The sequence below is a fragment of the Urocitellus parryii genome, chromosome 7 (genome assembly GCF_045843805.1).
Source record: "Urocitellus parryii isolate mUroPar1 chromosome 7, mUroPar1.hap1, whole genome shotgun sequence".
Lineage (NCBI taxonomy): Eukaryota > Metazoa > Chordata > Mammalia > Rodentia > Sciuridae > Urocitellus > Urocitellus parryii.
Window position 1 is genome coordinate 131,535,053 of NC_135537.1, and position 11,052 is coordinate 131,546,104.

At 48.6% G+C, this 11,052-nt stretch overlaps 1 protein-coding gene across 1 annotated transcript; it reads left to right on the top strand.

The window, feature by feature from the left end:
- The first annotated feature begins 251 nt into the window (after positions 1-251).
- LOC144255809 (polyunsaturated fatty acid lipoxygenase ALOX15-like) lies at positions 252-8,956 on the top strand. The gene is made up of 14 exons (XM_077800739.1): positions 252-386; positions 1,856-2,060; positions 2,349-2,430; positions 3,006-3,128; positions 3,284-3,387; positions 3,589-3,749; positions 4,385-4,528; positions 5,578-5,787; positions 7,140-7,226; positions 7,325-7,494; positions 7,664-7,785; positions 8,268-8,368; positions 8,503-8,670; positions 8,777-8,956. The coding sequence occupies exons 1-14, from the start codon at positions 252-254 to the stop codon at positions 8,954-8,956; spliced, it is 1,992 nt and encodes a 663-aa protein (XP_077656865.1).
- Positions 8,957-11,052: the final 2,096 nt, after the last annotated feature.

Sequence of the window (11,052 nt, forward strand, 5' to 3'; positions counted from 1 at the left end):
ATCCTTTTCTGCTTCCTCCTGCCATCAACATAATGGTTTGTACGCCCTGCCCCCAATAGGGCCCCGCCTTTTGGGGACTGGGGCTGAGCTCTAGACTGATAGAACTGGGGGCCCCTGATCATATTCTGGCGAGGTCCGCTGGAGACGTGCCACTGACGACCCGACTTCCGAGAGGGCGGGGTCTCGGGCTCTGTTATTTAATGCTCCCACCCTTCTTCGTTCTCAGAACCCGTTAAGCGGCTTTGAGCAAGATGGGTGTCTATCGCGTCAGCGTGTCCACTGGTGCCTCTCTCTACGCGGGCTCCGCTAACCAGGTGCAACTGTGGTTGGTCGGCCAGCACGGGGAGGCGGCGCTCGGCGTGCTGCTAAGGCCAGCCAGAGACCAGGTGCGCTGCAGGGAGTCGGGTGGGTGGGCTGCGCCCTTGGCCTGAGATGAGTCAAGTCCCGGGGACGAGGCGCATCCCAGCCCGCCTCCTCTTTATCTGAGCTGAGCGTGCGAGCCTACGGCTTCAGGGGGTCTGCCGCGTGCAGCGCCCTATAGGGTTTCTTAGAGGGCTTCAATAACTGTCCTCGCTCCTGGCTTCCTTGGAATTGACTTGGCTCCCCGCACCCCTCATTCCACAGAGTTCTATTGTCACCAAACACTGCGGTCACCTGAGCAGCCGTCTGTCCTGTTTTCCTGTTTTTAAAAGCTGCTCTCTCAAATTTTCTCCACTGGTGCTAGATCTCTGATTTTGGGGACTTGGGATGGGGTAAAGGTGGGAGAAAGGAGGCAAGACCTGTGAACTCTCAATTTCCCGACATTTACTCGGTGTTCTTGCCGTTTCTGTTACTTTTTTTCACCTGCTGACTCCCAAATTCCCACCATCCATCCATCTGTCTCCCAGCCTGTCAGATCCGGACGCTTGCCCCGAGGATGTTTCAGTGGAATGTGTAGAAAAGAGATGTCCCTCTTTCCCACTATTAACCCTCCCCTGTCTTTTGTCTCTTGGGCATCTCCCCCATCACTGTTCTGATAACCGCCTCACCCTGATCACCAGTATCCCTTTGACCTTGTGTTACCTTCACCTTCTTAGCTGGCTTCCCCGCCTCTGTTTCTAACCCTTCTGAAGCCAGTCAATTTCTGCCCCCAGTATATTCCCGACCTTAAAACAAAATTCCCCTGCTGAAAACATTTAATGGCTCCCGCTTGTTTTCAGGACCAAATCCAAAACATTGGCTTAACTTTTAAGACTCACCATCGGATCTTGCGCGTCTGGCGCTCTGTGCTCCAGTTCCACGGAGCTGGTGCCTTTCTCTGCTTGCTGTCTCCGTGGACTCTAGCTGGAACGCCTTTTCCTTGCCTTTGCCTCGCTCTCACTCCTAGCTGCCTAAGCCCTCTCCACCTCCAGGCTTCCGCTTGGATAGAATGTTTTCTGGGAAACCTGCCTCCAGGAGGGGCGGGGTGCCTGGCAGCCCTCAGCCTTGGCTGGGGTCTCACCACTGTAACTGCTGCATCGAGCTCCTCTGCCAGCGTAACAGTGTGCTCTCCAGCCTGCAGCGCAGGGTTCCCAGTGCCTGATCCTTGCCAGCGCTTGACCCAATCAATGAAATAGGGAGGAAATTAGTAAGTAAGGAAAGAGAGCACCTTTCCATCTCCCGTCCTTTACCTTCTCACTGTGGGTTGAGTTATTTGGCATCTCAGAATAGGGTCTTGGGGGCCCCTGCTCAATGTGGACTCCCTTTATCTCGCTCCCCTTTCCCTGAAGTCCGGGGAAAGCAGTCCAGGGAAAGCAAGACCCAGCCCAAGTACACCATCCTGTGGGTCCCACTGATTCTGAACCTCTCAACATGGATGCTGAATTGTCGCCTACAGGAACAGGAGTTCAAGGTGGAAGTCTCAGAGTACTTGGGGTCCCTGCTGTTTGTGAAAGTGCGCAAAAGGCACCTCATTAAGGATGACAACTGGTTCTGCAACTGGATCTCTGTGCAGGGCCCTGGAGGTGGAGGGCCTGAGTACAGGTTCCCTTGTTACCGTTGGGTGCAGGGCAACGACATCTTGAGCCTTGCTGAGGGCACTGGTAAGCACCAGGGACAAGTGTGTGAGAAGGCACAAGAGAGGCTGAAGGTCTGTGTGTGTGTGTGTGTGTGTGTGTGCATGCACGTGCGTGCTTGTGCGCACAGATGTGGAAACTAGAACCTGGAGGGCAGGAGTTGTTTGGGAATTGTCAAAACAGAAGGTTGCTGGCACAGGTGTCAAGGAGACAGGAGAGGGACATGAAGCTGTAGGGGCCAGCTAGAAGGACCAAGAAGATAGGGATAGGGTCAGGCCCTCAGTGAAGTCATACCATGCCCTCCTTTACTTTCAGGCTGCACAGTTGTTGAAGACTCTCAAGGACTTTTCAAGAAGCACAGGGAAGAGGAACTGGAAGAGAGAAGGAAGTTGTACAAGTTAGTCAGTCCCCTGTAGGGCATGATGTAACATGTGGGGCATGTTGCATTAGAAAAGAGGAAACCTAGCTTGCTGGCTGCTAACCGATTCCTGGTCCTGGGGCCTTACATGGCTACGATGGTGCCTGGCAATCAGCCAGAAGGCATTACCATGGGTTGTGACAAAAAATCGGACTGCCTCTAGGATAGGCTCAGAACCCTTCTGCCCTGGTGGATAGCTCGTGTCACCCATTATCATATACCCTGTAGGATGGGTATACACATGAACTCTCCCCACCCTGCTGGCCTTTATCCTGATTGGCTCCTGTACATTATATTAGCTGTGTGTGTTTTCTCAATAAACCAGCTCCTGCTTTGACTGGTCTCCCTGATGCATCTATCTGATTGTCCTCCGGTGAGGGACCCTCTCCTTTCTTGGCTCATCCAGTCAGGGCGAGCTCTCCCCATCTCTCCCGCAGGTCGTAGGTTGGGAGGGAATGAGGGCTAAAAACCCCAACAGTCGCCCATCCCCTGACTCATGATGAGTGGTTAATTCTCTGGAATACCAATGCCTGATTTTATTTCTGCCCCCGCAGGTGGGGTAACTGGAAGGCTGGCTTAGTCCTGAATGTGGCTGGGACTAGTTTATCTGACCTCCCTGAAGATGAGCGATTTCTGGAAAACAAGAGAGTTGACTTTGAAGCTTCCCTGGCTGTAGGGTGAGACCAAGGGGTCCTGGTGAGAATCTTGATCTAGTGGAGGCCAATAGGCCTATGTACTGCACTGGACTGACCAGTCCAAGATAGGTGCCTGTGGCTGTAGTGTTTGTGTCTACGAATAAGTGTCTAACTGTTTGCCCTATTCTTCCCTGAAGGCTGGCTGACCTGGCTGTCAAAAGATCTGCGAATATTCTGAGTAACTGGAATGATGTGGATGACTATAACCGGATTTTTTGGTGTGGCCACAGCAAGCTGGCTGGTTAGTCCCACCTACCCCAGTACTTCTCCCAGGACCTTTTATCACCTAGATCCCACCCAGTCTGGGTTAATGAAAGAACCAGGGTTGGGAGACCAGAGGTTTAGATCCCCTGATAAGCTGGGGTCAAATGAGGATGGTTTGGTGGGGGTCAGGAGGACCAGGAGCTCAGGTCTCCTAGCATGCTCTACTGCCATTCCCCAGAGCGAGTGCGGCAGTCCTGGAAGGAGGATGCCTTCTTTGGGTATCAGTTTCTCAATGGCGCCAACCCCATGCTGCTGAGGTGCTCCATTCATCTTCCTGAACGCCTGGTGTTTCCTCCAGGGATGGAGGAACTGCAGGCTCAGTTGGAGAAGGAGCTCAAGGTATGAACCCTAAGGAGATGGAACAGTGAAATGGGAGTGGTGTTAGCATCAACTGTGCTGCAGTAGGGTTCACCATGGGCCTGGCTTATGGCTGATTGGCAAGAAGGACTCTTACAGAAATCCTGAGCAATCCTGAGAAGTACAGCTCCCCATGGCTTTTCTTCCCACATGAGAGTGGTGCAATTGTGAAGGGTGGGGTGTATGAGGTGGGATGGTTGATAGACTGAGTCAAAATGAGGAAATGGGACTGAGCCTTGGTGCTATGGATTCAAGGAGTGTGCAGAACAATTAGGGCCAGAGGATTGTTAATCTGGGACAATTGATAGAGAAAATTCATAGGATTACAGGGTCAGGCAGACTTAGATTTGAATCCTGGCTCTTCTATTTGTAAGCTGTGTGAACTCAGACAAAACACCCAACTTCTCTGATTATCTATTTCATTTTCTGTAAAACTGGGAATGATGCAAGTAGAATATATACGAATTTCATGAGATAATATGCACCTAATCCACTACTGGTACAAAGTAGGTGATGAAGACAAGTCAGTTTCCTTCTCTTTCTTCTCCATTTGGGGAATCAGGGTGGGAAGAAGACACCTTATGCTGAGAGAAGCCCTTGCCCTCTCCCCCACCCAGGAAGGCACCTTGTTTGAAGCTGATTTTTACCTACTTGATGGGATCAAGGCCAATGTCATCAGTAATCACCAACAGCACCTGGCTGCCCCTCTGGTCATGCTGAAGCTGCAGCCTGATGGGCAACTCTTACCCATGGCCATTCAGGTGAGAGGACATGGGATTTCTGCTCCTTGTTGGTTGGCCGTCTCAAATCAGCCCCTCATTTAAGTTCACTGAGGACCCACTCTCTGAGATACTGGAGGAGTCATTAAAGGAAGAAATGGGTGAAGTCTTTGATTTTAAAGGTTTTGCAGCCTCATTGGAAATATAGACAATACTAAAGTCAGAGACAGTCTGAAAGGAATCCCTGCAAGAGGGCCAGGACTTAGACAAATGGGAGGAGAGGAAGGACCTTTCCCCAGGGGCAAGATGTGTTGGGCAGAGAGGCCGAGGTAGAGAAGTCAGGAGATTCTCTGTGATTGGAGTGGGCGAATAATATGAGGTGAGAGGATAAAACCTAAGCCAAGCTAAGGAGTAGGGATAAGGGAAGCTGGGGATGGCTGTTGTGAAAGATGTTGTGGGCACACTAGAGGGGAAGTTGTGTTTAGTGCCAGGTTTGGGGTCTCATGCTATAGCTCTGGGAGGCGAAGGACTCCCCTGGGGATAGAGACGGAGAGGAAAGATGGATAGGAGTGCAGAGGGAGATTCAACTGGATTCCAAAAGAGAGGAAAAGAGGGTGTCAGTCCATACCAGTAAAGAAGAAAAAAAATGACTGGGTAGGGTTTTGACTTGTCAATTTTGAGGCAGTGGGGAAACATTCAAATTGTCTAGCAGGCAGCTGAGAACTGGAGACTCAGTCTTCTGTGCGGGGGTGATGTAGGAAGATCAGAGAGAGGCTGAGGTTTCTGAACAAGACTGTGGGATGAAGGGTTTGATTCCTGTCCACACTGTGGGAACTGAAAGGGGAAGTGGAGGCTGGAGAAGGCTCGATTTCTGCTGAAGGCTGAGCGCATTGAGGCTTGTCCAACATCAATGCACTGCTCTGAATGGATAAGAGAAGGGTGGTAGGGGGAGAAATGGTAGCTGGAGTGGGAAGATGGAGAAAGACAGGCAAATGTGGAGGAGGAAGGGACAGGTAACATGCAAGAGAGGGAAAATGGTTGGGCACCTGACACTCAGCCCCTCTTCCAACTTTTCCTTGTCTTTGCTCCAGCTCCAACTGCCAAAGATCGGATCTATTCCGCCACCACTTTTCCTGCCCACGGATCCCCCAGTGGTCTGGCTCTTGGCCAAATGCTGGGTCCGTAGCTCTGAATTCCAGCTTCATGAGCTGCAGTCTCATCTTCTGAGAGGGCACTTGATGGCTGAGGTCTTTGCTGTGGCCACCATGAGGTGCCTTCCATCAGTACATCCTGTCTTCAAGGTAATACCTTATTCCCAACTCTCTTGCCTGCTTCTCTTTCCACCTCACTGCACATTCCCACCTCTGGAGGGGTCCCTATGTGACATCTCAGTGCTTTGTGAGAACCAGCAATGGAAAACAAGAGAGCTAGGGAGTGGGAGAGGGCCTGTCCTGCATTTTCAATTGCTTTTGTCACCTCCCCAAGGGGGCGAACATGTTTCTTGGGGAGAGGAGTAAAAAAATATTACTTTTTTTTTTATCTGTAAAGCACAGATATTCATACGTACAGGCTAATGACTAAAGATTCCATCCATAGGGGACCATGCAAATAACATAAAAGACTTTCACATAAAAGATTTGAAAAGTTCTAAAATAGTAACATAGGCCAGTTAAAGGGGCTCAAGCCAGCAATTAGGGCAACACATTCACTCATTCAAAATGGTTATTGGGTGCAAGAATCATTCTAGATGCCAGTGGTAACAACTGGTTCAGACAATGTCCTGATCTTTTGGGATTTTCATCTCCAATGAGGGCAGACTATAAAGATTGTGTTGCAATATAGGGGTTGTGACAAGTACGACAGAGGGAATCAGAACAGGGTGCGTGATGGTGAGTTTAGATTGAATGTCAGGAAAGGTTCCCTCAAGGAGGTGACATAAAGGGTGAGAAAACAAGAAGCCAGCCAATGAAATGGTCAAGGGCCCTCGGTGTTCCAGGCTAGTGGGACAGCCTGTGCAGGGACCCTGACACAGAATGATCTTGACTTGTCTGAAGAACAGAAAGAAGGGGAGTGTGGTGGACAAGGAGAGAGGGAATCAGAAGGTTCTGGAGGCAGGTGTAGGTCTCACCAGACCTTCTCGAAGGGGACTGTTATTCCCCTCAAGGGTGTGTATGACAATCAGTGTGTGTGTGTGTGTGTGTGTGTGTGTGTGTGTGTGTGTGTGTATGTGTGAAAAAATATTATCTTTATGTATAAAGCATAGATATTATAGCACAGAAACAGGTACACAGTCTGTTTGTAGTATTAACATTTCTTGGATGAATGTGAGATTAGGAAAAAAATGTCTCAAAAATATTCTTATGGGGGTTTTAATAAAAATTTTTGAAGAATATTCACCTAGACTTATGAAAAGAATATGAGAAGAAAAGGAGAGTGATTTCTTTCAGTTATCAAAAAGCACTAAGCCAGTGGTTTGTGGAAGGAGTTAGGCAGTGCAGATTAGTAGCAAACTCTTGGTGTTGAGGGGCCACTGAGCCCCAGGTCTGTGCTTTTCCTGAAGACCTGTTCTTTCCTCCCCTTTCCATGCTGGTTTCTGCAGGGTCCTGCTACAGATCTCTTTTGACTTTGCCCTTGCCTGCTTTTCTTCTTTTAGCTTATAGTTCCTCACCTGCGATACACCATGGAAATTAACCTTCGGGCCAGGAATGGACTGGTCTCAGACTGTGGAATTTTTGACCAGGTATGGGGAAAGAAGGGGGGATTCGGATTCTGGGTTCACTCTCCTTGCTGGCTGTAGCTTCAGACAGCTTGACTTGCCTGTCTCTCCTCAATCCTCAGGTGGTGAGCATAGGTGGGGGAGGCCACCTGGATCTGCTGAGGCGTGCTGGAGGTCTTCTGACCTATAGCTCATTATGTCCCCCTGATGACTTAGCTGACCGGGGGCTCCTGGAAGTCAAGTCTTCCTACTATGCTCAAGATGCACTGCGGCTCTGGGAAATCATCCGTCGGTAAGGCAAGCAGGGAGGCAGGGCAGGTGGGGTGAGGGTGAGGGTGGAGAAGAAGGCTGGGAGAACAGGAGGGCTGTGTCTTGGTTGGGGAGCTGGATGCCCTGAATTGGCCATGTGAACAAGGAGCTGAGAGCTTCAGCTCTTCTTGCCCTGCCCTCTTGTCTGGCAGGTATGTGGAAGGAATTATGGATCTGTACTATAAGACAGATGTGTCTGTGAGAGATGACCCTGAGCTGCAGAACTGGTGTCGAGAGATCACTGAAATTGGGCTGCTAGGGGCCCAGGACCGAGGTAATCAGAGTTCCTGTCCTCAGAACTAAGACAAAAGTTATAAGAGACCTCTCCAGAATCCTCTCTTCTTATGTAGAATCTTCCAGAAGCATTTCCAACCCATATAAAATCCAAAAGCCTCCTAGACACAGTAGGAGTAGAGCTAAAAAATGTTTATCAACTGGCTCTCCAGAAAAAAGAGCCCTGCCTGGTAGCATTTGCCCATTTCTGTGACATAAATATCCCCACTGTGGCTACCAGCATGCTGAACAGTTGAGAAGTTGACATCTTTGTGAGCCAGCCCCAGCACCCGACTGATTGGGATCCTCCCAGCAGAGGTCCTCCATCCCCTGCCCCGTACCGGCTCTCAGGTCAATTTCCACAGGTCACTGAGAGTTGCTGGCATCCCTCTTTACCACCCTTTTCTCCTCTCTTTGCCTTATCTCTCTCAGTTCTGCTCCTATGCCTGACCCCACAACTTTAACTCTCCCCACTTCTTGTAGGGTTTCCCATCTCTCTCCAGTCTCGGGCCCAGGCTTACCACTTTGTCACCATGTGCATCTTCACCTGCACTGGGCAGCACTCTTCCATCCACCTGGGCCAGGTACTTAACCTTGACTGTTAACCTGGGCAACCGGGAATTTGTGGCCTTCAGTGGGGGGAGGGAGCTGAATACAGGTGAGCCAAAGGGTTTTCATGCTTAGCAGGCCTTGATTCTAGATTCCTGCTCCTATTTAGTTGGATTGGTTCTCTTGGATCCCTAATGCACCCTGCACCATGCGGCTGCCCCCACCAACTACCAAGGATGCCACTATGGAGACAGTGATGGCCACACTGCCCACTGTTAATCAGGCTACTCTCCAGATGTCCATCATTTGGCAACTTGGCAGACGCCAGCCCGTTATGGTGAGAACCAGGTGCCCTGAGGGCCTGGGGAAGGAGGCAAAGGGGGAGGTGTGGTGCCCTGAACGGGGCTCATAGGTTCTAAGCTGTGTTTTCCTCTCCATCCCAGGTGCCTCTGGGCCAGCATGAGGAGGAGTATTTTTCAACTCCTGGGCCCAAGGCTGTGCTGAAGAGGTTCAGGGAGGAGCTGGCTGTCCTGGACAAGGAAATCGAGGTCCGGAATGAAAACCTAAACATACCCTATGAGTACCTGCGACCCAGCCTGGTGGAAAATAGTGTGGCCATATGAGTGTCCCAAGCTTTTGGTTGTTTTAGCTCTCCTCCGCCCAAACCACAGCCACCCTTCCCAAATGTGACCTTTCCCTTGTCTCTGCCCCTTGGAACACATTTCATTTTAGATGTGTCATCTAGGTGCCTCTATTCTTTCCTCTTTTCCTCCCTCCCTCTCTTCTTTGCTTACCATTCAGATCTCCTCTAGGGCCAATAATAGCCACCTTTTACAAACTATTTCAAGACTATGATAGAGTGATAGCATATATTGCACCACACTTTTTAGGAATTGAATTTGATTTTGGACCTAAATTTTAATAACAGCAAAAGATGTTTTACACTAGTGATAGAAAAGAGCTTACACCCAGCTATTTTAAATAAACTATTGCCAAAAGAATATAAAGCATCAAAAATGTTTTTTTCTTTTTTTCTTTTTACTGGATAGGATTTAGCATGTGTCCTGAAGCCAGACACATACTATAATGCAAACCATTAACACAGAGATTCTAAAAAAAAAAAAAAATGTCGACACTCAGGATTTTCATTTTATGACTCACTTAGAAAATGATAAGTGAAGGTAAGCTGGTCAAATTTAAGAAGATGCTCTGGAGAGGTTTAGTCTCAGGTTTCAGCCTGAGGGATTCATCTCTCTAACCTATTTGCAGTTTATCAGTTGGAAAGTTCGAAATTCACATACTTCACAGGAAGAATACTAAAAGTCTATTGATTGTCTTAGTGAGTACAACAAGGATTCAAGGAAATTCAACTCTGTATGTGGGTAAAATTAGGAAAAACAAACTTGGGAGTTTTGTTTCTTCATATGATAATAATCTGTAACCATCCATTTAAAAGCAGAAGCTAATAGTATACACGAACCAAAAACGTTTCCTTTACAATATAAGCAAAGTTGCTTCTTGCCCTGATTCTATTTGATTTTACAGAAGTAATGGATGATAGTTGGTCTGATTTTTTTTTTTGGTACCGAGATTGAACCCAGGGGCATTTTACCACTGAGCTACATATCCAGCCCTTTTTATTTTGTATTCTGAGACAAGGTCTTGTTAAGATGCCAAGGCTGGCTTTGAACTTGAGATCTTCCTGCCTCAGCCTCCTGAGCTGATGGGATTACAGGTGGGCACCACCATGCCCAGTTTGGCCTGATTCTTAAGACAGAATTAGAAAAAAATTAGTTGAGAGGTCGAGGGTGGAGAATTTAATGCTAGAGTACAGGAAAATCTGCAAAAGGCAGGAGAGCAGAATATTGGCAAATACAGTTTAGGTCATACTGCAGGTTGTTCTTATAGAATATATTCGTAGGAACAGAAAGGTGTGATCCGGCAACTGGGCAGAAGGGAACTGCCCTGGAGAGGGCATAGCTGGAACAGTCTTGAGATCGGCCATGCACGGTGGCACACACCTGTTGTCCCAGCTAGTTGGGAGGCTGAGGCAGGAGGATTGAAAGTTCTAGGTCAACCTGGGCAATTTAGACCTGATCACAAAATAAAAAATAAAAAGGATGCCCCTGGGTTCAATGCTTAGTAGCAGCGGCCGTAAGGTCCAGAGAAGACCTGACTTTCCGGGAACCTTCCTCAACCCTAACCAGACCATGCCATGGAGCTCTCCTCCTTCTCTATCTTGCTCCTTTCCATGCCAATCTCTGTCATGGGTGATCAAGTGTGGGACATGACGGTGTGGGTGTGATGTCTGTGAGAAGCTAGAGAAAAAATATGGGAAGCACTGCAAAGACAATTGATGGGAGGTGGTTATGTTTTACACAGCCATAAGACTAGGTATGGAGAAAGGGGAGAGGATGAATCCAAGGACTTAAGGCTGGTTGGGGGCGGGGCAAAATCATTTTTATCTTAATTTTTTACAATTGCTAACCCATACAAAAAAAAAGTGCATGAAATGTAAAGTCCTGCTTGATGTGTCATCACCAAGAGGACAATCATGTAGCCACAGCCTGGAGCAAGAAAGAAAACTTTCCCAGCATCCCAGAAGGACCCACCCACCTACCAGTATTACTTTTGATTGAAAAAAAAATGCATTTTTTCCCCAGTACTGGAGATTGAATGCAGGGCATCTCACATGTTAGGTAAGTGCTCTGTCATTAAG